Raw genomic sequence first — 20543 nt, 5'->3', positions numbered from 1 at the left:
GGGGGCGGCGCCGCGCGGAGCAGCGGGGAAGCGCTCCCTTCGCCGCCCGGCCCAGCACCCCGGCCGCCCCCGGCCGCGCCCCGAGCCCCCGCTGCAAACCCAGGAGGATGTGGGGAAGTAGCGGCGGCGGCAGGGACAGCGCCTACCCGAGCAGCTGAGCGCATCACTTACCCCTCACCGCTGAGAGAGGGACCGGACGGGGGAGGCGGGGCGCGTCGCGTCCCGTGAGTCTCTCGCACGCCGTCCTACCCCCACCCAGTCGTCCTCGTCGGCGCTGTCGTCGTCGCTGCCGCTACGGTCGAGCTCCCGGCCCCGAGCTCCGCTAGGCAATAACGTTATTCCACACACGCCCCGCACATAGCGGTAACGGCAAAAAGCGGCCGCCCAGTGCGCAGGCGCCTGAGGAAAAGGCGAGGAACCCGGCCCTATCCCCTCCGCCGGCCCAGTCCCAACGATCTCTTACTGCGCAGGCGCCAAACGCAGACAATGAAAAGGGGCTGTGCGGAGGGTCTCACCCAAAGGCTTCGCCAGCTGCCTATTGCGCAGGCGTGCTCCAAAGACTAGCTTGAACAATGAGGAGGACTCTGGCGTTAGCCGGGACCGCAACTAAAAAGGACTACAGTTCCCAGAGGGCAGTGCGCCAACTCCAAGCGGAGGTCTGGTTGCTGGGCATGCTAGGATTTGTAGTGTCGGATGCCTTCAAAACCTTGGCTGTTTGGGAGATTTAAAGCTTCTTTTTCTTGAGAATTTATTTGGACATTTTGGCAAATGTCGCGGCTGAAGGGCGGAGAACTTGTTATTTGTGTCCTTGAGAAGACTCAAGGACCAACCGCAAACTACCAAACTTAGGAGAGTCAAGGCCTTCAGTGAGCTCTTTTTGTCGGTTGGACGGTCCAAACAGCAGGATGGGATAAAGGCAGGACTGAGCCAGCCTGAGCTACAGAAAAAGGGCGGAGCCTCCAAACACTCTCTTGGCAACCGGATCTGGCCGCCAAACCGCCAAAGCTTGTGGCGCGATGTCCTCTGGGAACTGTAGTATAGTTGGAAGGGCCTTTTAGGAATCTCGTGACTGCAGGCCCGCAGCCTGCGGACTACAACTCCCGACGTCCAGCGTGAGGGCCACTGGGTGGGAAGGGCCCCCCGCGAGCTCCGTCCGGGGTTCCATGCTCCCCAATGACAGCAGCGGCTGGAAGCAGGCGGGTACTTCTCCGGCGCCAAGGCCTCCTGTTCTCCGAAGGGCGACACTGGACACTTTCCCACGTGACTCCCATCTCTGGGCCCCGGCTCTGTGCATGGCGAAGTCCCCGGAGAACTCTACCCTGGAGGAGATTCTGGGGCAGTATCAACGGAGTCTCCGGGGTGAGTTGCACCGAAGCTCTGCGCCCTAGCCCCTGGGTACCAGGGCCTAGTGGGCAGGAGCTGACCAGGGGCGTTTCCTTGGTTCGGCCCCAGCCAGGACACAGAGGAAGAAGATGGATGGTGCTGTGATCTTTGAGCAAGATGAAATAGTTTGTGTTTGTATTTACGGTTAAGCAGAGTTGTTTCCCTTGATTCCCGTGGTTACCTGAACCAACTCCCTGAGCTTGACTTAGGCATCTTTCTGACCCACGGCCAGCAGAAACTCTTGGGTGGCTCTAGTTCTCTCTTGCCCACTTCCCATAATTTGCTCTTTAATCCAGTAGATTCCTGATTCACGCTTTTTACACATTCAGATAGTGGTGTGATGGGCTGAAGATTTATCGGACCAGGAAAAAGAAAATACTAATTATTTAATCACAAAAGCTTCCATTTAGTGGCCTAGGCTATTTACATACATCAAATCATTTAAAATTATAGCAACGTTATGAATATCTCTCTTTTACACATGGAGAAATCAAGGTGCAAAGAGGTTGAGTCCACACAGCTGGTTAGTGGCAGAACCAGGTATTAAATTTAGTTAGGACTGACTGCCTTAAAAGCCTATTTTTTTCTTCACGAATCATGTCACAGTTATTATTACTGAAACCTCATTTGGTTAATTCAGATTTTTTTAGTGTGGTTCCCTATCAGTGAGACTTTATAGAAGTGATGTTTGTACTTATAGATAGCTCTGTCATCTTGGACATCATATATACTATCTGGAAATCTCAGTACTGTTATTTTAAAGAGGAAGTTGTGGTATTGTCTACAGGGTTATTGTGAGGAGCAAATGAAATAATCCACGTAAAGCAGTGATTTTCAGCCTTTTTTTTTTTTTTTTTACTGTTACCCATTGGTAAATACATTTTATATGGGACATATAAAAGTTTCGTTGGAGAATATTCTACTAAATAATACACTCTATTCTTTTGCATTTTCTTAACCCTCTAGATCATAACCAACAGTTTTATTTTTTTTTAAGGATTTTGTTTATTTATTTGAGAGAGAGAGAGAGAGCGTGCGAGCATGAGCAGGGGTAGGGGCAGAGGGAGAGGGAGAAGCAGACTCTCCGCTGAGCAAGGAGCCCGACGCAGAACTCGATCCCAGTACCCGGGGATCATGACCTGAGCCACCCAGGCACCCATGACCAACAGTTTTAAAAAATTATTTAAAGTGTTTAGAACAGGGGCGCCTGGGTGGCTCAGTCAGTTAAGCATCTGTCTTCGGCTCAGGTCATGATCCTGGGGTCCTGGGATCGAGCCCCACATGGGGCTCTCTGCTCAGTGGGGAGCCTGCTTCTTTCTCTCCCTCTGCCTGCCACTCCCCCTGCTTGTGCTTTCTCTCTCTCTAATAAATAAATAAAATCTTTTTAAAAAATAAATGTTTAGAACAATGAGTCATTTAAAAATGTCGCCTACTATGTGTAAGGCGTGCTAGGTGCTGGGGATACAATAAAGAAGTAGACAGAGTCCCTGTGACCATGGAGCCTCTGGATTAGTGGGGGAGAAAGAAAATAAAATAATTACAGATTACTATGATAGAGAATAAGGGTAAAGATCAGTGCTTGGCACATAAGCACTCCGTAAATGTTAGCTGTTATTTATAATTGGTACTTGCAGCAAAGTGAAGATTTTTCGAGGAGATTAGAAAGTTTATCTTCTAGTGACTCTAGATTTTGAAAGCGTTATTATGTATTGTTTCCATCTGTCAACAGTGTTATAAACTGTCAACATTCTCAGTACTCAAACTGCAAGAGTAAAATAATTGGTCTTGATGAATATTTTCATCAGCCTACTGATGTTTCAAGAGCTGTTAGATACAGAAATAACCACTTCTGACTTTTCATTTGAAAGCAAGACGTGCGCTGTGCACAATGATAATGAGTGATTTTTGGAGGCTGGTAAAAATTTGTTTTCCGTTACAAGTTTCTGCAAATACTTCGCCTCCTTTTACCTTATTTTGAACCTTATGTAAGCAGTGGGAGCTTAATATTGGGCTTTTTAATGCAATAAAGTAGTTAATTTCAAACAAGTGCTGCTTTTCAGTAATTTATATATAGAGTAGAGAGTTTTTATTCACAGATATATTTTAAAATAAATTTTAAGTTTAGTGTGACAACAATATAAGATAGTAAAAACATAATCAAAAGCAAACATGAAGCAGAGAAAAAAGTTAACTTTTTTTTTTTTTTTAAGTGATGGCTTTAAAAATGAATCAGGAAATGGAACCTGTCATTTTGTGGGTTTTCAGGACCTATTTTATTATTTATTTAGTAGCATCTTAACTTTTATGTTTACTTAGTTTATATAACAGCTTATGGAAGGAAACAGCTAATCCTGAGTTAAAGCACAATCAGAAGTTCTTTGCTTCACACATATACATTAGCCCTTTTGAATAGGGTAATTCCCTTTGAAGTCAAAATTTGTGTTTCTGAATAAACAAAGTATGGTGGCATTATTTTACATGTGGAACTTCATTATTTTAAGTGTTTGTGCCTAATGTCTTGAGAATTGTGTTACTGTACAATCAGATAAAATGTAATTTGAAATTCTTTTGTTTTATCTTGTTTTGGTTTTGTTGCTTTGTTTGGTTTTGTCTATCTGCCATTACTTCCCCAAAATATTTTGCCTAGTTCATGTTTCAACAAAGGCTAATAAGTATTCTTGGTCTTTCCTCACATATTATTCCTCTGGTTCCTAAATAACTGTATGTGTAATTATTATTAATATCCCTTCATTTATATTCAGCCAAGAAGTAGCCACATAAAAATGCAAAATGCTTTCGGGCGCCTGGGTGGCTCAGTTGGTTAAGCGACTGCCTTCGGCTCAGGTCATGATCCTGGAGTCCCTGGATCGAGTCCCACACCACATCGGGCTCCCTGCTCGGCAGGGAGTCTGCTTTCCCTCTGACCCTCCCCCCTCTCATGTGTTCTCTCTCATTCTCTCTCTCTCAAATAAATAAATAAAATCTTTAAAAAAAAAATGCAAAATGCTTTCACAGTTTTCTATGCTAATTCCTCATTTTTATAGCTTTTCCTCATTACTTTAAATGTAATTTTAAGTACTGTTATAGTATATTAAGAATTTCAAGGGTTTTTTTTCTTAGATTTTATTTTATTTATTTGTGAGAGAGAGAGAGAGTGAGTGCACAAGCAGGGGGAGTGCCAGGGAGCAAGGATCCTGATGTGGGACTTAATCCCAGGATACCGGGATCAGGGCCTGAGCTGAAGGCAGACACTTAACCAACAGAGCCATCCAGGTGTCCCAAGAATTTGAAGTTCTGATTTGAAAGGCAGAGTCAAAGCTGCTTTCTTTTATTTTTATTTTTTAAAGATTTATTTATTTGAGAGGTTGAGGAGGGGCAGAGGGAGAGGGGCAGAGAGAATCTCAAGCATACTCTGTGCTGAGTGCAGAGCCCAACAAGGGGCTCGATCTCACTACCCTGAGATCATGACCTGAGCTGAAACCAAGAGGTGGAGGCTTAACCAACTGCACCACCCAGGCGCCCGTGCTTTCTTTCTTTTAAAACCTGAGTGGAATTCTTGTCTCTCCTTGACTCGTGATCCTAGAGCAGCCATGGAAAGAGGGAGCTCATTGGCATACTTCGCACTCCCCTCTTATCCTTTCCTTCCTTACACTTTCCAGATGTATTCACTCTTTATCCCCTCTAAGGGTATCTCTTGTTTTGAATTGTTTGTGCCCTCATTGTAAGGAATTAGAGAGATTTCGTGACTCTCCTTCAGAGTAAGCAGTCTGACAGAAAAATGAGAAGGCTTCATTGCCCCACAGATCTATAATATTATTGCTTCACAGTAGATGATCTGAAAGATTCCAGTGTGGGGAAAACAGGTACCCTGGGAATCACAGAGTTGAATCTAGAAGTGGAAGTGACTTGGGAGGTCTCCTGGCAGGATGGCTAGGTGTTCATTGTCTTTATAGTGAATGTAGGCAGCTAGCATTCAAGACCCACAGAATGGTTGAGAACTCTATTGGGAACTGGGGAGAGTAGCACATACCCCTCCTCTCATTTAAATCCAACACATCATTGTACAAAGGCCACGAGGTATAAAATGAACTAGTATGCAGCCAAGAAAGGGTCAGAAAAACCAATGTAACAGGGAATCCAGGCTGTTTTAAGTTCTGTGCCCTGAATGTAGGAATATGATAATATAAAGGAGAGAACTTGTTGGAAAAGTAGTGTCCCATTCTTAACAGAATCATGTCTAGTTTATTGCTGCAGGTGTTAGCTATAGGTTCAGTTGTATCAACAACACTGTGTATGTGACTCGTCTATTCACCTAGGTCCTAACCACCTTTGGAGGGGGGGCATAAAGAAATATGGAACAAACATAGACTGTGACAAGAATACATCATTATTTTCCATATGCATTTTGTATGTAGTTCCTCTTTTTCTTTCAACATTTTGGTATTCTGGGCTCTAGATCGAATTTGCGTAAGAGTATGGTGGAGTCAGAGCGGAGAATGTGGAACTAGGAGCCAGGCCACTAAAATTTGACTGTAGCTTTACTGATAACCATCCATGTCACCTTAGGCAAGTCAGTAAACTGTTCTTAGATTCTTGTTCCCTTGTCTGTAAAAGGAAAAGTTTGGAGGAGGTGACAGAATTACTGCCTTTAGGACCCAAGCAGGTGACAAAATCTGTGATGGAGTCTATGGAAGACACTAGGGAATGGTAAGGCCTATGGACAAACTGGGCAGTTTATGCTTTCTTTAAAAACATTCCAATTTCTGGGGTACCTGGGTGGCTCAGTCAGTTAAGTGTCCAACTGTTGGTTTCGGCTCAGGTCATGATCTCAGGGGTATGAGATTGAGCCCTGTGTTGGGCTCCACGCTCAGCTCAGAGTCTGCTTGAGATCCTCTCTCTCCCTCTCCCTGTGCCCCCTCCACTCACGCACGTTTTCTCTCTCTCTCAAATAAACAAATAAAATCTTTAAAAAAATAAAATAAAAACATTCCAATTTCTTTCTTTTTCTTCTCCCTTCCTCACATACTTGGTTAGCAAAATACACCTGAGAACCTGGTTCCCCCTGCAGGCATTTCTCTCAGACTCCTGAATCTCTAATATCCCTTCCACCAGCGCTGATTAGACCGTGTGAATGATAAAAGTTATGTTTCTATCTTATAAAAATGAGAGAAAGGAGTGGAACTAGGTCCATAGAAAGTGAGAGCTTAAATATGGGGAAAAAATGTATACTTTGAGGGGTGATTGTTTCTTTGTAAATTGACCTAGTTTGAGAAAACCAAAGATAATATTGATATATTTTACTTATATATGATTGACACATCTACCCAAATCCTACAAAGTGTTTTGGTTTTGTTTTTTGTTTTTTCCCTTCCAGGGAAGGGCTCACATCTGGCCTGCGTTAATCTTACTTGCCAATACTTTAGTCACTGAGCTAGCCAGCAGTGATATCATCTGGACTTTTCATAAACTTAAGAAAACATGTGTGCAATTTAAGTAAAGTTCTTTTTCTCAGTTTTACTTATCAAACTTGTATTTCTTCTTTTTGTTTTTGCTTTTCTTGAGTGTTTTCTTAATGTTTTTATATTCTTTGCCATGTACACTGTATGTGCATAAACACATGCATGCGTGTGCACACACATACTCCACAGCTAGTGTTTGCTTATTGGTTTGTTTTACTATCAGCCTTACTATGACCAAGACAGGCAACAATGTATTAAAGCCCCTGGAAGCATTCATTATGAAATGAGAAAATTATTTTGGTATTTCAGTGCAGACTGCAACAACTTTCTCTTCTCAGAATTAAAGAAATGGAATGGTTTGGCTATTAATAAATGAGGATTGGGAATGCAAATGAAATTAGTAAACAGCTGAGTTTATTTTTTTGTTAATAAAATTTAGATTACATATATTCATTTTTTTTGTTTTATCTGCTGTAATGGCTTTTCTTAGTAGTTTTAACTGTTACGACCATTTTTTAACCAGAATAACAAAAGCTAGTAGATTCCCATTTTTCCTTCCCCACTACTGATGAGGTAAAATAGGCAAAGGACCGGACTTAGCAGCCACAAAAGAAAAGCCAGTAAAAACTGATTTTATAAGTAAATAGTCATCCTTGGAATAATTTAGAACCAAAACAGTGGTTCAGTGTTATGAAATTGTAAGGGCATTTTCACATGTTCTTGGGCAGAAAAGGGGATTAAGTTAATTCCAAGCTATTGAGATACTGAGAATAATTATATTTTCTCTTGGGATGTTTATAAATGTATGCTCTGATCACTTCCCCAGTATGTGCTGAGGTTTTCCACCTTTTCACTTAGTGATACTCCTCTCAGGGTCAAAAGGTACAGAAAGTAGCTTGTAATGGGCTCGTGCACTTGGCCAAAGCAATCTTGATGGGCGGGGTGGGCGGGCAGGGGGTGTTCTTCATCAAGACCCACTAGAATATTTATAGGGACGATCACCTAAGGTGGCTCTGAAAGATGGGCTTTGAAGGGTAACTATTGCTTCATGTGTTAGGCCTTGAAACAGTATGAAGCTAAATATGAATTTCAAGTTCTTGATTACAGCAGGTATAACACTTTCTCCTAACACCTGGATCAGAAGTGCCCCCTCATGGCAGTGATGGTCGTGGCTTGTGCGCTGTGGCTGACCAGCTCCCTGTCCTGCCCATTTTTCATTAAGAGGTGGCTGTAGTTACAATGTAGTAATGCGGGAAACTCTCCTCAATTCTGAACATGGTCGATAATGCTGCTGTAAACATCGGGGAGCATGTACCCCTTCAAATCTGTATTTTTGTATCCTCTTGGTTAATACCGAGTAGTGCAATTGACATAATTAAAGGTAGAGAACAAACTGAGGGTTGATGGAGGGAGGTGGGTGGGGGATGGACTAGATAGGTGATGAGTATTAAGGAGGGCACTTTGTCATGATGAGCACTGGATGTTGTATGTAAGTGATGAATCACTGAATTGTACTCCTGAAACCAGTATTGCACTGTATGTTACCTAACTAGAAATTAAATAAAAGTTTGGAAAAAAAAACATCCAAACCTGAACACTAGCTATCCTGTTTTATTTATCTAAATCACTGGTTCTCAACCAGGGTTGATTTTTCCACCCAGGGGACATTTGGTAATGTACAGAGACATTTTCGGTTGTCACAACTGGTGGTTGGGGGGGTTGGTTTCTACTGGCATCTAGTGGGTAGAGGTGAGGGAAGCTGCTATATACGCACAACACAGCTCCTTACAATAAAGAACTATTGGGTGCAAATGTCAAGAGTGCTAGGTTGGGAAACCGCGATCTAGAAGTAGCAAGGCCTTGCTCATAACCTTTGTTCTACAAGAATCATACTTGAGAGTAATTACAGTTAAGGATACTGATTGTCCTGGCTGGTGATTTTACCCATGTTCTGCCAGTCTGGCTAGGATTACTTCTTTATCAGTGGAAAGTGACGGGTGCATAAATCCTTCCAGTTGGTGCCCAAAACATACCCGGTATATCCTTCGTAATGTATATAGCCCATCTCCTTGGTTTGCCAGCATCCACACATCCTCAATGACCTTCCGGCCACTGCTTTCTTAAGACATTGACATTCTTGTTCAGATTATCTTTCACTCCCGGCGCCAACCTCTTTAGCACATTTTTCGGCTATTAGAGTCTTGTCTTTTATGATAGAATTTTTTTAGAGTTTTTCATTTCTGCACATTACTTTTAATCCCCTTCGCTGTTGTAATTGTCATTTCCAAGGCTGGCTTTGTCTGACTTCAGATTAGACTGTTTTTATCTTGGTTGTCCTAGCTGTCAGTCCCCTAGTAAACAGTGACAGCAATCTTCTGAACTAGCTGAGGCCCAGTCAAGTGTGGACAGACACATATATCTCTTATCTTGCTGCGGTGTCATTTTCCTGCTTGTCTGCCCTGGTCTCGGCTTGTTTTAAGAACTGTGGTGCCTCTCTCATCTCAGCCTAGGGAGGTATTGCATGGTTTCTCAGAGACAGCTGGGCGCTGCCTGGGGAGTGTTTCCCCCACCCAGACACCAGGGTAATTCTTGTTCACATCTCCCGTGCAGATGGAGAATGGAGACATGAATAATTCACGGTCTGTATATAAGTGATGATACTACCTGGACTGGGACATATTTGTCTTTTGTTCAAAAACCCTTGGTGAAGAGAGGCCTGATGGTGACCTGGGAGAGAGAATGGGGAAGGGGGAGAACTGGACTACAAAAATGGTTAAGACAGACTGAAATGGGCCAACAGTCAGCAGCTTGCTCACTTTTGGTGCTCATTGTACTGATTGATGTTCGGATAGTGGACCTCCAGAAATACTATTTACTTACCTTTATGTTCCTGTGATGCTTTGGGACTCAGAGGTCCTATTTGGGTTTGTAATGATAATTAAGTTTATTTTCAGGCCGTGGTTGGTGCTGGGGAGAAGAAATCAGGATGCATTGTGAACTACTCTTACTGTGCTCTCTGGAGAGAAGGGGAAATGAGTATTCTTTCCGTCTCTTGGCTATGGACGGATAAAGTTTGCCCACTCGCAATGGGATAGGAAATGATAACTAGAAACCTCCTGTCTAATCCGGTTTGTAGCAGACAATGGCATGTGGGGTGTAGTGTTCTCTGTAAGGACTGTAAGGCCTTCAGTTGCAGTGGTTCCAGCTGAAGAGCAATAGGGTTTCATCTGTTTTGAACCATCTAAGCATTATTATTCCTCAGGATTAACTGTTTGTCTGTTACAGTGTATAACTATGTTGCTATGTATACACTTGAAGAGCATTTAGAGTGTTTTGAAATATACTATTGAAATGACTTAAAAATATCACTTACGTCCTTAGTTTTAGTTTTAGGACACAGTTCTTGCAAATTCCCTGTCTTCCTCTCTGATCCTAGTTAACTGAAGTTAACTTTTCCTCGGGATAGTTGTTGGTTTCAGTATCTCACTATTTCACGTAACTGTTTTCATAGTGTAATTTTAACACGTAGTCTTTGAATGTCATAAATGCTAAAAGAGTAAAGAAGAATATTGAAAAAGGGGTTAAATGGGCTCATGAAACTCTACCATCATTGTAATCTGATAAAAGAACTCTACATATAGAGATCTTCAACTGTGAATTTTTTCCAGATTTCCTTTCTTTTTCCTAATACAGCTTATTAGCTTTTAGTCAAATGGGGTTTTAAATAAATAATTATCCTTTATCTTAGAAGTAAAATCATTTCATAGCTCCACAGAGCATACTTTTAATGTTAGTCAAGCCCTCTATTTCCTTTTTAATGGATGTAATAAAGATAAGTGCTTTATTCATAGATTTACGGGTGTAAATCTGAAGCTCTGTGAACTAAATTTCTTATCATGTAACACTTTGATTTTCCTTTTCCATTAACAAATCTCTTTAGAAAATACTAAATTGTTGGAAAACTACTGCTACTTCTTATTTTGCTAAAACCAGGAATGTGTCTTATCCGGGTTTTTCTTAAACTCATGATGAGTAAAAACAAAACAAAAAAACACCAAACCACCCCAAAAAACAAAACTCATGATGACTAAGAGGAGGCCACGCTTGGTTAGTATTCAGCTCCAAATGCCTGTCAGATAAAGGTCTGTGTGGAAATAGGATTGGTGTGTAGGAAGAAATGTAGCGATAAATTCAGTGAGTCTCTTGTGTAGTTAGTAATAAAATTTCACTGTTGAACCCTGACCTGAAAGACCTGTTTTCTTTAGTTTAATCAGGAAATGAAAGGAGTTGCTCTAAGTGAACAACCTATGTCAGATATTTTGTAGCATAGAGTAGTATATTTTTTTTCTACTGAGTTACAGTTACTTTTTCTGTTCTAACCTTTGAAATTAATGAGCTTGGAGAAAATAAAATCTGTTTCTCAAGGTCCTGTAGAATATATGTTTGTAAATATATTTTCATCCATGACTGGTAATGAAAAGATCGTTGTTTTGTAGCTTTCTTAGGGTTCCCATATAGGTAGCAAAGATGAGGAGCTTTTCTCCTGAGGACACAAGAAGAAATAGACCTAAGTTGTCAAAGAAGAGCAAGAAGAGCAAGAATGTCATTGGCCATCATTGTTTTGAATTGTTCTTCTTAGGGAAAGTACCATTTCCTCCCCTTGAAGATCTTAAGTATTGTTTCAGTGGAGTCCATTTTGAAATAGATAATAGGGCACCTGGGTGGCTCAGTCGCTTAGGTGTCTGCCTTCGGCTTAGGTAATGACCTCAGGTCCTGGGATCTAGCCCTGTGTCAGACTCCCTGGTCAGTGGGGAGTCTGCTTCTCCCTCTACCCCTGTCCCCCCCCTCCACTCATGCATGTGCGCATTCTCTCTCAAATATATAAATAAAATCTTTAAAAGGAAAAGAAATAGGGGCACCTGGGTGGCTCAGTTGGTTAAGCATCTGCCTTCAGCTCAGGTCATGATACCAGGGTCCTGGGATCTAGCCCTGCATGGGGCTCGCTGCCCAGCAGGGAGTCTGCTTCTCCCTCTGCCCCTCCCCCTGCTCAAGCACTCTGTCTCTCTCTCGCTGTCTCTCAAATAAATATATAAAATCTTTAAAAAAATAAGAAATTAAAAAAATTTAAAAAATAAATAGATAATAGATGTAGATGAATTTGCATGGGAATTCATCTTTTTCTAACATACATTTCCATCTTAGATATATGTAGGTGCTTGGTAAATTAATGAGTGAATTAAAAAATAACTTTCAAATACAGATGTCAAAATTTGAACAGCATGACTGAAATCTGGGTCCCCGCTCTAACGTGCAAGGAACAGTTTTTGTTATAGTTTATGTTTTCTAAATTGGAACCAGTGAATTTAATCCTAAGAGATTAGCAGAAACAACAAGTTTAAATGGAAAAAAATAAATGGACCTTGATTAATGAAATTACCGATTGATTGCCGGGCTCTCCGGTTGTTAGACATGTAAAAATATCCATAAAGTAGGATAGAATTCTCAGTAATGCCATCACCAGTGTCATTAGTATAGTTCTGTTTTTAATGTAAGACTTGGATCCTTTGCTGAAAACGTTTTTGGGTATTTCACTGGATAATTATTTCAGTTCTCTGTTGCTGCATAACAAACCACTGTAAAGCCTGGTGGCTGACAGCAACAGCTAAAGGCATTTGGGTTGACTGGACGCAGCAGGACAGTTCTTCCTGTCTCTTTCATGCCTTTGCAGTGAGATGGCCTCGGGCCATCTGGACGCTCCCCTGGGCTGTCAGCGGTGCTGGGCTTCTCTCCTTCCCCATGTGCTGTCAGGGCCTCTCCTCGCCACATGGCCCCGCCACAATCTCTCCAGCAGGGTAGGCAGGCTTCCTACTTAGTGGCTTAGGGATCATAAAAACAAGCATTCCAGGAGGGAGGAAGCAGAAGCTACCAGACATTTAAAATATGAAGCCTGGGGGCACCCGGGTGGCTCAGTCAGTTAAGCTCCCTACTCTTGGTTTCCTCAGGTCATGATCTCGGGGTCATGGAATTGAGCCCCGAGTGGGCTCCACACTCAGCGGGAAGTCTGCTTGTCTCTCTCCCTCCCCTGCTGCCCCTCCCCTTTCACGTGTGCACGGTGGGCATTTATGAGCACATGTGTCCTCGTGTGCATGCTTGCTCTCTCTCTCAAATAAATAAATAAATGTAAAGAAAAAAAAAATGAAACCTGGTCTGGCATGGTGTAACTTCTCCTGCATTCTCTTTGCAAGTTACCCAACTTAGTTTCAACTTGGGAGGGGACAAGGGTAGAGGCCGGGGGGGGTTGTGGGGGGCACTATTTGGAGAGATGAACTACTATAGTATAATATACCGTAAGATACTTCATTTTAGGCTGTACTGTTGAGTAAGTGCTAGTGAGTTTAAACTTCAATTCTAGGGGTGGTGAGGTCCACTAACCAAGAATCTCTACAAGTGTGTAGTCAGCCAGCAGGACATAGGAAGGACTACACTGCAGAGGCGGGTACTAAAAGCACTTCATTCAGCCCTTCCAGTCTTGATCAAAACTAGGCCAGGCGGTCGGCTGTCTCTCAGTCGAGGAGGGACATCTGGCTCACAGGGGCAAGTAGGCTTCCCTGGGCGGGAACTTGGTGTGGTGGAGTTCCTCTTGCTAGTTCTGCCCACCACCCCAGTATCTCAAGGAGGGGAAAGGGAGCCCTTTCTGGGGTGGGGTTAGTGTTTGGAGGGTGGGTTGGGGAGGAGCTATCCTATTCTAGCCTCCTTGGCAGGAGCTGTAGATGATGACTATCCCCCACTGACGTGTCAGGGAACTTAGAGATCATCAGGTCTCACCTCTGACCCATGAACTTCATCTCTCTCTTCCTCAGCACTGTCCTCAGCAAGCTAGAAACAAATCTCTGCTTTTTTCCATAAAGTATAAGACACATTTGGTTCTCCTTTAGGCACTGCCCTTTGGAGTAAGTGTCCACATAGCCGTTCAGACTTCACAGGCCCTGATTTTCATCACATTGTTGTTGCAGAACGTGCGAATAGAAGCATTCACCAACTGCAGTGTGCGCTGAGAGACGGTGATGTCAGTGTTGGAGAAGGTGCCCTGGATGCCATGTGTGGTAATGGTGTGGAAAATGAGGACCCTGGGATGGCTTGGCATGAACTGCAACACAGCCATGCCGGTGAGTGTGAATGGATGTCAGTCCTAGTCTGAATGACACACTGTGACTATTTTAAGCTCCTCCGTAGAGTAAGGACTCCAGGCTGTCCGCTGCTCTGCAGGTGGGATTTTCTTCCTGAAACACAAATCAGCTGGTACAATTTCCTTGCTGAATATTTTTCCTTTGACTTCGTGGTGCCTATAGGCTGAAGTCCAAAATCCTTTGTATGTCATAGCAATATTTTCTTCTTCTTTCTTCTTAAGATGGCTCCAAGCTACCTCTCCAGCCTCATATTTCTATCCTCCTCCCCACTATCCAGCCACATTCTAGTCATAGCAACCTACTTGCCCGGCTTCTATGCTTATGCCATCCCTTCTAACTGGGATTTTTCTCATCCTTTTTTGCTTGGTAATCCTCTGTTCATCCTTCCCAGTGTTAACTCCTCTGTAATGTAAAAACAGGCATGATTAGGTGCTTCCTCTTCTTACAGCACTGTGGATAGCTGTAGGTCTACATGGGAACTTATTACATAGTTTTATATCTGTCAGTGTATCTCTCTTGGCCTTTAAGTGGTAGAGCTTTTCTCATGTTTGCCTTTGGATCCCCAGTCCATTGCACAGTTGTTGATACATAAAACATGTTTACACTATGTTTGTTAGATGGATAGAAGCATGAATGGGTGATGATAAGCCATGGATCCATGGGAAGGCTAATGAAACCCATTGTGTTTGCTCCGCAGTCAATCAACTCAAAGCTTTGTTGCGCCAACAGGCAACTAAGGAAAGTGAGGTGTCTCCATCAAGAAGACGAAATGTGTCGCCTCTGGTGTGTATCAACATTTGCAACCTGACAAGAGCATTGTCTTTCTAACTATGTTTTTTTTTTTTTTTAAGATTTTATTTAGAGAGAAAAGGCATGAATGGGGGGAGGGGGAAAGGGAGAAGGAGAGAATCTCAAGCAGACTCCACGCTCAGTGCAGAGTCTGACACGGGGCTTGATCTCACAACCCTGAGGTCATGACCTGAGCCGAAATCAAGAGTCGGACGCTTAACCGACTGAGCCACCCAGGTACCCCTCTAAGTATGTTTTAACTCTACAATGTCGTTTCAGTAGTATATGTTCTCGACAAATTCTGAGCAGGACATTCTAATAGCATAAAGCATTAAAAGAAATGATCTCCCTTCTGATTATTTTGGCTGAAGAAGAGAGACTTCCATAGCAAAGGGAATCCTGAGTTTTAAATTTATCATTCACTTGAAAAATGCAGGTGAGGAAACAGTTTGCAGAATTTACTTTGCAACTGTTAGCAAATATAAAAGAAAAGGAATACTCTATGGAAAAGAGTAGCTGTTTCTTTTTTACGGGGTCATATCGATATCCTATCATTTTTAGAATTTACTTAATTATATTTCTAGCTGTCCTCTGTAATATTTATTTTGAACGTCAAAGCCAAAGTATATAATCTTGTTCTGCATTTTAAAATACATGGTTACAAAAATGCACAGTGTGAGAAGCTATATTTTTTTCTGAAGTTGTTTTTTATTGCCATTGCTTTGACAGAGTGAATTATTCCCAACTGAAGCGATGTGGTATGCTAAAGCCTGAGATAGATGGGAAGGGGGATAGGTATGAGGGAAGGATTTGGCCAGGTTTAAATGATCAAAATAATGGTCTAGGCCTTAGGTCTATCTGGGCCTATTACTTACTTTCTAGAAGAATATTATGCCTCACAGTGTTTCTGTAATAATAAGAGTATATACTTAAAATTCTTTAGAAACAATGCAATCTGACACAAATCTAATGTGTCATAGTAGCAGTAACTACCTTGCATTTTCAATGTGTGCAACACTTGGATGCCAAGGCTCCATTGTAGAAACTGTGGAGACATGTCACTTTACTCACAGCTGAAATGTCGTAACCATACCCCCATATTAACACTTCATTCCAGCCTGACACATACCTTCATGCTTGATTCCCACTTTAGAGACATGTACTGCATACCCATGTTCAGTATTTATGGCTATCAATTATAATTTTAATACCTGGCTTCTAGAACGCTCTTTGGCACACAGTGGGTAGAGTACTTTCAAGACTAGTAGATGAAGTTGCTGTATCTGTCGAATGCTCAGGCATGCTCATTAGCATTTTAAAGATACAACCAAGCAGTGATACTACAGAGCTGGTTGAATCTGGGTAGCAGGGGGAGGCTTACCAAGAGCATCATCAGTTCAGCATATGCAGTATATACTTTACAAGTCCCCTACAGGTCTGTTTATATGGAGCTATGTGGAGGGATGCAACTTAGACTCTGAATGTGTATAGCCCACCCGGAATGATTACAAGCCATAATGATAATAAGCAGTGTTTGATGGTTTAGAAACACTTTAGATGCACTTTCTTCTTTTTTTTAAAGATTTTATTTATTTATTTGAGAGAGAGAGAGTGACCATGTGAGCAGGAGGAAGAGTAGATGGGGACGGAGAGGGAAGAGGGAAAGAATCTGAAGCAGGCTCTGCATTAAGCATAGAGCTGACTTGGGGCTCGATCTCAAAACCCCGAGATCATGACCTGAGCTGAAACCAAGAGTCAGATGCCCACTGACTGAGCCACACATATGACATACCCGAAACACGTGGCTCTGTTGACAGTGAAACTGAGACACTGTTGAGATGCAGAACATAGCCACGTATTATTATTTATGTTTTTGAAATGTGGCTATCCAGACTATAATAAACCCTTCAAAATATATACAGGTGATTTCATTTTCCACTCAGTATTAACTTGTGGTTTTTGTTTTTTTTGTTTTGTTTTTTTACATAGACTGTCCTGTATGTACCCACAGTAATATTTAATTCTTATTTGCCTATGTTCTGGACCCATTTCTATTAATATAAAATTATTATAATTAATTGCTTTTTATTCACTGTAGAAAATCCATTGTATTAAAGTTACTTTGGTTTTTAAATTTCTTAAATATGCCAAAAAACAAAACTCTACTTAATTATTCTGCCACGAGGGCGCCTGGGTGGCTCAGTTGGTTGGGCGACTGCCTTCGGCTCAGGTCATGATTCTGGAGTCCTGGGATCGAGTCCCACATCGGGCTCCCTGCTCAGCGGGGGGTCTGCTTCTCCCTCTGCCCTCTTCCCTCTCGTGCTCTCTGTCTCTCATTCTCTCTCTCAAATAAATAAATAACATCTTTAAAAGAAATGAAAAATAAAAAAATAAAAAAATAAATTATTCTGCCACGAGAGCTGGTCCTTTGTTGTTAGGAATTTCTAGCAGACAGAGAAACAATGATCAGGTGTCTCATCTCGAGCTTTCTCTGGGTTCATTTCACTGGTTGACACTCATTCTTCCTCCCTGATTTCCTCTTTTCCTTAAAAAATATCATGGAATGATAAATGATTCTAGAAACCACGTTATAATCATTTGAGGAGAAAGTAAGGTGTACATTAAAGTCAATGCAGGAATGCTGCAGAGGTACAGAGAATTAACACTTTTTCTGAGGTCTATTCACTGGACTCCTGGTGCAAGATAGCTGCCAGTTTCCTGAGGGTCCTGCTTTAGCACCCGAGGCTTGGTGGCTCTGTGCTCCAGACCAGCATAGTCTCAAATTGCCTAGGGTCAAAAATCAAAAACCACACTTTGCTAACGTACTCCTTTGTGGATAGAATTTTACCTCGTGGACACACCTGGCAGCAAACCCTTGTCTAAAGAAACCCTTCAGTAGGCAGCTGTTCTGCAATTTTAGCTAGCAGTGCTCCCGCATGGTGATTTCTTGAAGAGAGTTGTCCATTTATCTCCCCATTGCTGACTGGGGTGTCACATTTCCAGATGGCTCTGATAGGCAGTTCATCCCAAGCCAATGAGACTACCCCAGCATTTTTCCATTAGCCACAAACTTTTTATAACCACTTTCACTTTCCATCTTTAAAAAAAAGATATTCATATCCCTGAATCTTAATCTGTCTGTGGAATTTATAGGATAGAGAAATAAATACTATTGGCCACAGTGTGATCTACCCTATGTTTATATGACATCAGTACTAAATTGAGTATGGAGGTGGTTTATGGTGGTATTACCTGATTCTTTGCTAAATCCAAACATGCTTAATTTGTTTTTGTTTTTGTTTTTTGCCTTAGAGGTCATCAGAGTATGAGGAAGCCAGTATCCCTACTGTATACAATCTCGTTCCTATCATCAATGACCAGTCTCAATACATTCATCATTTAGAGGCAGAAGTCAAGTTCTGCAAGGTAAGTTTCTCATTAAAAATTTAACCGTAACTAAATTAAAGTTTCTACTAATGATACCTTATATGAAAACTTGCTATTATTAGTCTTCATGCGTATTGTGAAACATTGACAATTGTCATGTTTACATCTTTGAAAAGACTGATATGTTACAGGGGCTTCCCATGCTGGGGAACGATACTCCTGACCTTGCCATTTCTGATTGCTTCATTTCCCAGTAGACCATAACTGTGTCTAATCTAATATTTTGATAATATGCTCTCTTGTTTCAGAGTTTTTGCTTTCCACCCCATGTTCTTTAGCCCAGCTGATGGGGAATGCTTTGGAATGGTAATACCAGTCACTCTCCCACACTTGTCAACCTAGTGAAGCTCTCCTACAGCAACCAGCGATTCTAAACTGCTGACAAAATCCACTCCATTGTCAGCAAAGGTTCTTACCTTAGGTTTGAGTGAGAATGGCCCATAGGGGTACTGATAACAGTGATCAAGAAACCAAATGTGTCCTCTGCAGCTTGTAACACCAGAGGCTCATAATGTTTACTTACTCAACTGAGGCAGTTTAGTAAGGTCCTTAATGCCATTGGAGCCTTTATGCCTCTCCCAACTACGTGCTTTGGTTTTCCTTCCTTTTTTTATTCAGTATCAATATATCATATTTTTTACATTTTGGTTCCTCTTCAGAGGTGCAAGACTTCAGAAACCTTTAGACATTTCATGGTTCTGACGTTTCCAAGAAGTTCCCGATCTTAGCATGTCTTTGTTCTTGGAGGATACAATCATTATTGCACAAGTTTTCTTGGATTACCAAAAAGGCTGAAATAATATCCTAGGATTGATTCCCTTAACAAGCTCCTGTTAATCTCTAAAATGCTATGGAAAAAACTTAAAAGACCTTGTAGGGGAGTTTTACCTCTACCCTCTTAGGGTTTTTGGCTGTGACTTATACTTAACATAAAACAGGGGCGCCTGGGTGGCTCAGTCGTTAAGCGTCTGCCTTCGGCGCAGGTCATGATCCCACGGTCCTGGGATCGAGCCCTGCATCGGGCTCCCTGCTCCACAGGGAGCCTGCTTCTCCCTCTCCCTCTGCCTGCTGCTCTGCCTACTTGTGCTCTCTATCTCTCTGTCAAATAAATAAATAAAATCTTAAAAAAAAAAAATTAACATAAAACAGATTAACAGGATGAAAATATACACATTTATTTGGTTATTTTATTACTGAAGTATAATTGATAATATTATATTAATTTTAGGTGTACAACATATTGATTGAACAATTCTATATATTACTCAGTGCTCACCACAATAAGTGTAGTTACCATCTGTCAGAATACATGTTATTACAATATTATTGACTATATTACCTGTCTGTACTTTTCATCTCTGTGATTTATTTATTTTATAACTGAAAGTTTGTACCTCTTAGTCCCCTTTATCTATTTCACCCATCTCCCTACCCACCTCCCCTCTGACAACCACCAGTTCTCTATATTTGAGTCTTTGTTCTTTTATTTTGTTAGATTCCACATACAAGTGAAATCATACAGTATTTGTCTCCCTCTGTCTGATTTATTTCACTTAGCATGGTACCGTTTAAGTCCACCCCATGTTGTCACAAATGCAAGATCTCATTCTTTTTTATGGGTGAGTAATATTCTATTCCATATATATTTGTTTATATGTATACGTACACACACACACACACACACATCTTCTTTATCCATTCATGTATCGGTGCATATTTGGCTGCTTCCATATCTGTAAATCTGTAAATACTGCTGCAGTAAATGGAGAGGTGCATAGATCTTTTTGGATTTGTGTCAGTTTGGAGGGTAAATACCAATAGTGAAATTACTGGATCATATGGTATTTCTGTTTTTAAATTTTTTGAGGAACCTCCATACTGTTCTCCACAGTGGCTGCACCAATTTATATTCCCACCAACAGTGCATGAGGATTGCTTTTTTACCCCATCCTCATCAACACTTGTTAATTCTTGTCTTTTTGATACTAGCCATTCTAACTGGTGTGAGGTGATACCTCATTGTAGTTTTCATTTTTTTCCCCCTGATGATTACTGTTGTTGAGCATCATTTCATGTGTCTGTTGGCCATGTGTTTGTCTTCTTTGGAAAAATGTCTGTTCAGGTCCTCTGCCTATTTTTTTTAAATTTTATTATGTTAATCACCATACATTACATCATTAGCTTTTGATGTAGTGTTCCATGATTCATTGTTTGCGTATAACACCCAGTGCTCCATTCAATACGTGCCCTCTTTAATACCCATCACCAGGCTAACCCA

General features: G+C 41.6%; 2 protein-coding genes across 11 annotated transcripts in view; one reads left to right on the top strand and one right to left on the bottom strand.

Moving 5' to 3' along the window:
- CEP170 (centrosomal protein 170) overlaps positions 1–433 on the bottom strand; it is a 99791-nt gene extending 99358 nt beyond the window's left edge. For 5 of the 10 annotated variants that reach the window (XM_031035269.2, XM_081824488.1, XM_031035266.2 and 2 more), the window contains exon 1: positions 172–430. The gene's annotated coding sequence lies outside the window, so the exon portion shown is untranslated. Of the gene's footprint in view, positions 1–171 lie in introns of all 10 variants that reach the window. The other 5 variants (XM_031035265.2, XM_006740009.3, XM_006740012.3 and 2 more) reach the window with 4 other exon arrangements.
- A 312-nt stretch (positions 434–745) lies between these two features.
- The window catches only part of SDCCAG8 (SHH signaling and ciliogenesis regulator SDCCAG8), a 217892-nt gene continuing 198094 nt past the window's right edge, over positions 746–20543 (top strand). The window contains exons 1-4 of the mRNA XM_081823178.1: positions 746–1359; positions 13856–14008; positions 14727–14812; positions 18131–18244. Of these exons, the coding sequence (XP_081679304.1) occupies positions 1164–1359; positions 13856–14008; positions 14727–14812; positions 18131–18244 (549 nt within the window). The 5' untranslated portion in view covers positions 746–1163. The remainder of the gene's footprint in view (positions 1360–13855; positions 14009–14726; positions 14813–18130; positions 18245–20543) is intronic.

Source organism: Leptonychotes weddellii, chromosome 6 (assembly GCF_054177405.1).
Source record: "Leptonychotes weddellii isolate Sample4059 chromosome 6, ASM5417740v2, whole genome shotgun sequence".
Taxonomy (NCBI): domain Eukaryota; kingdom Metazoa; phylum Chordata; class Mammalia; order Carnivora; family Phocidae; genus Leptonychotes; species Leptonychotes weddellii.
Note: the sequence above shows the minus strand (reverse complement) of the source record. Positions and strands in the feature narration are given on the sequence as shown.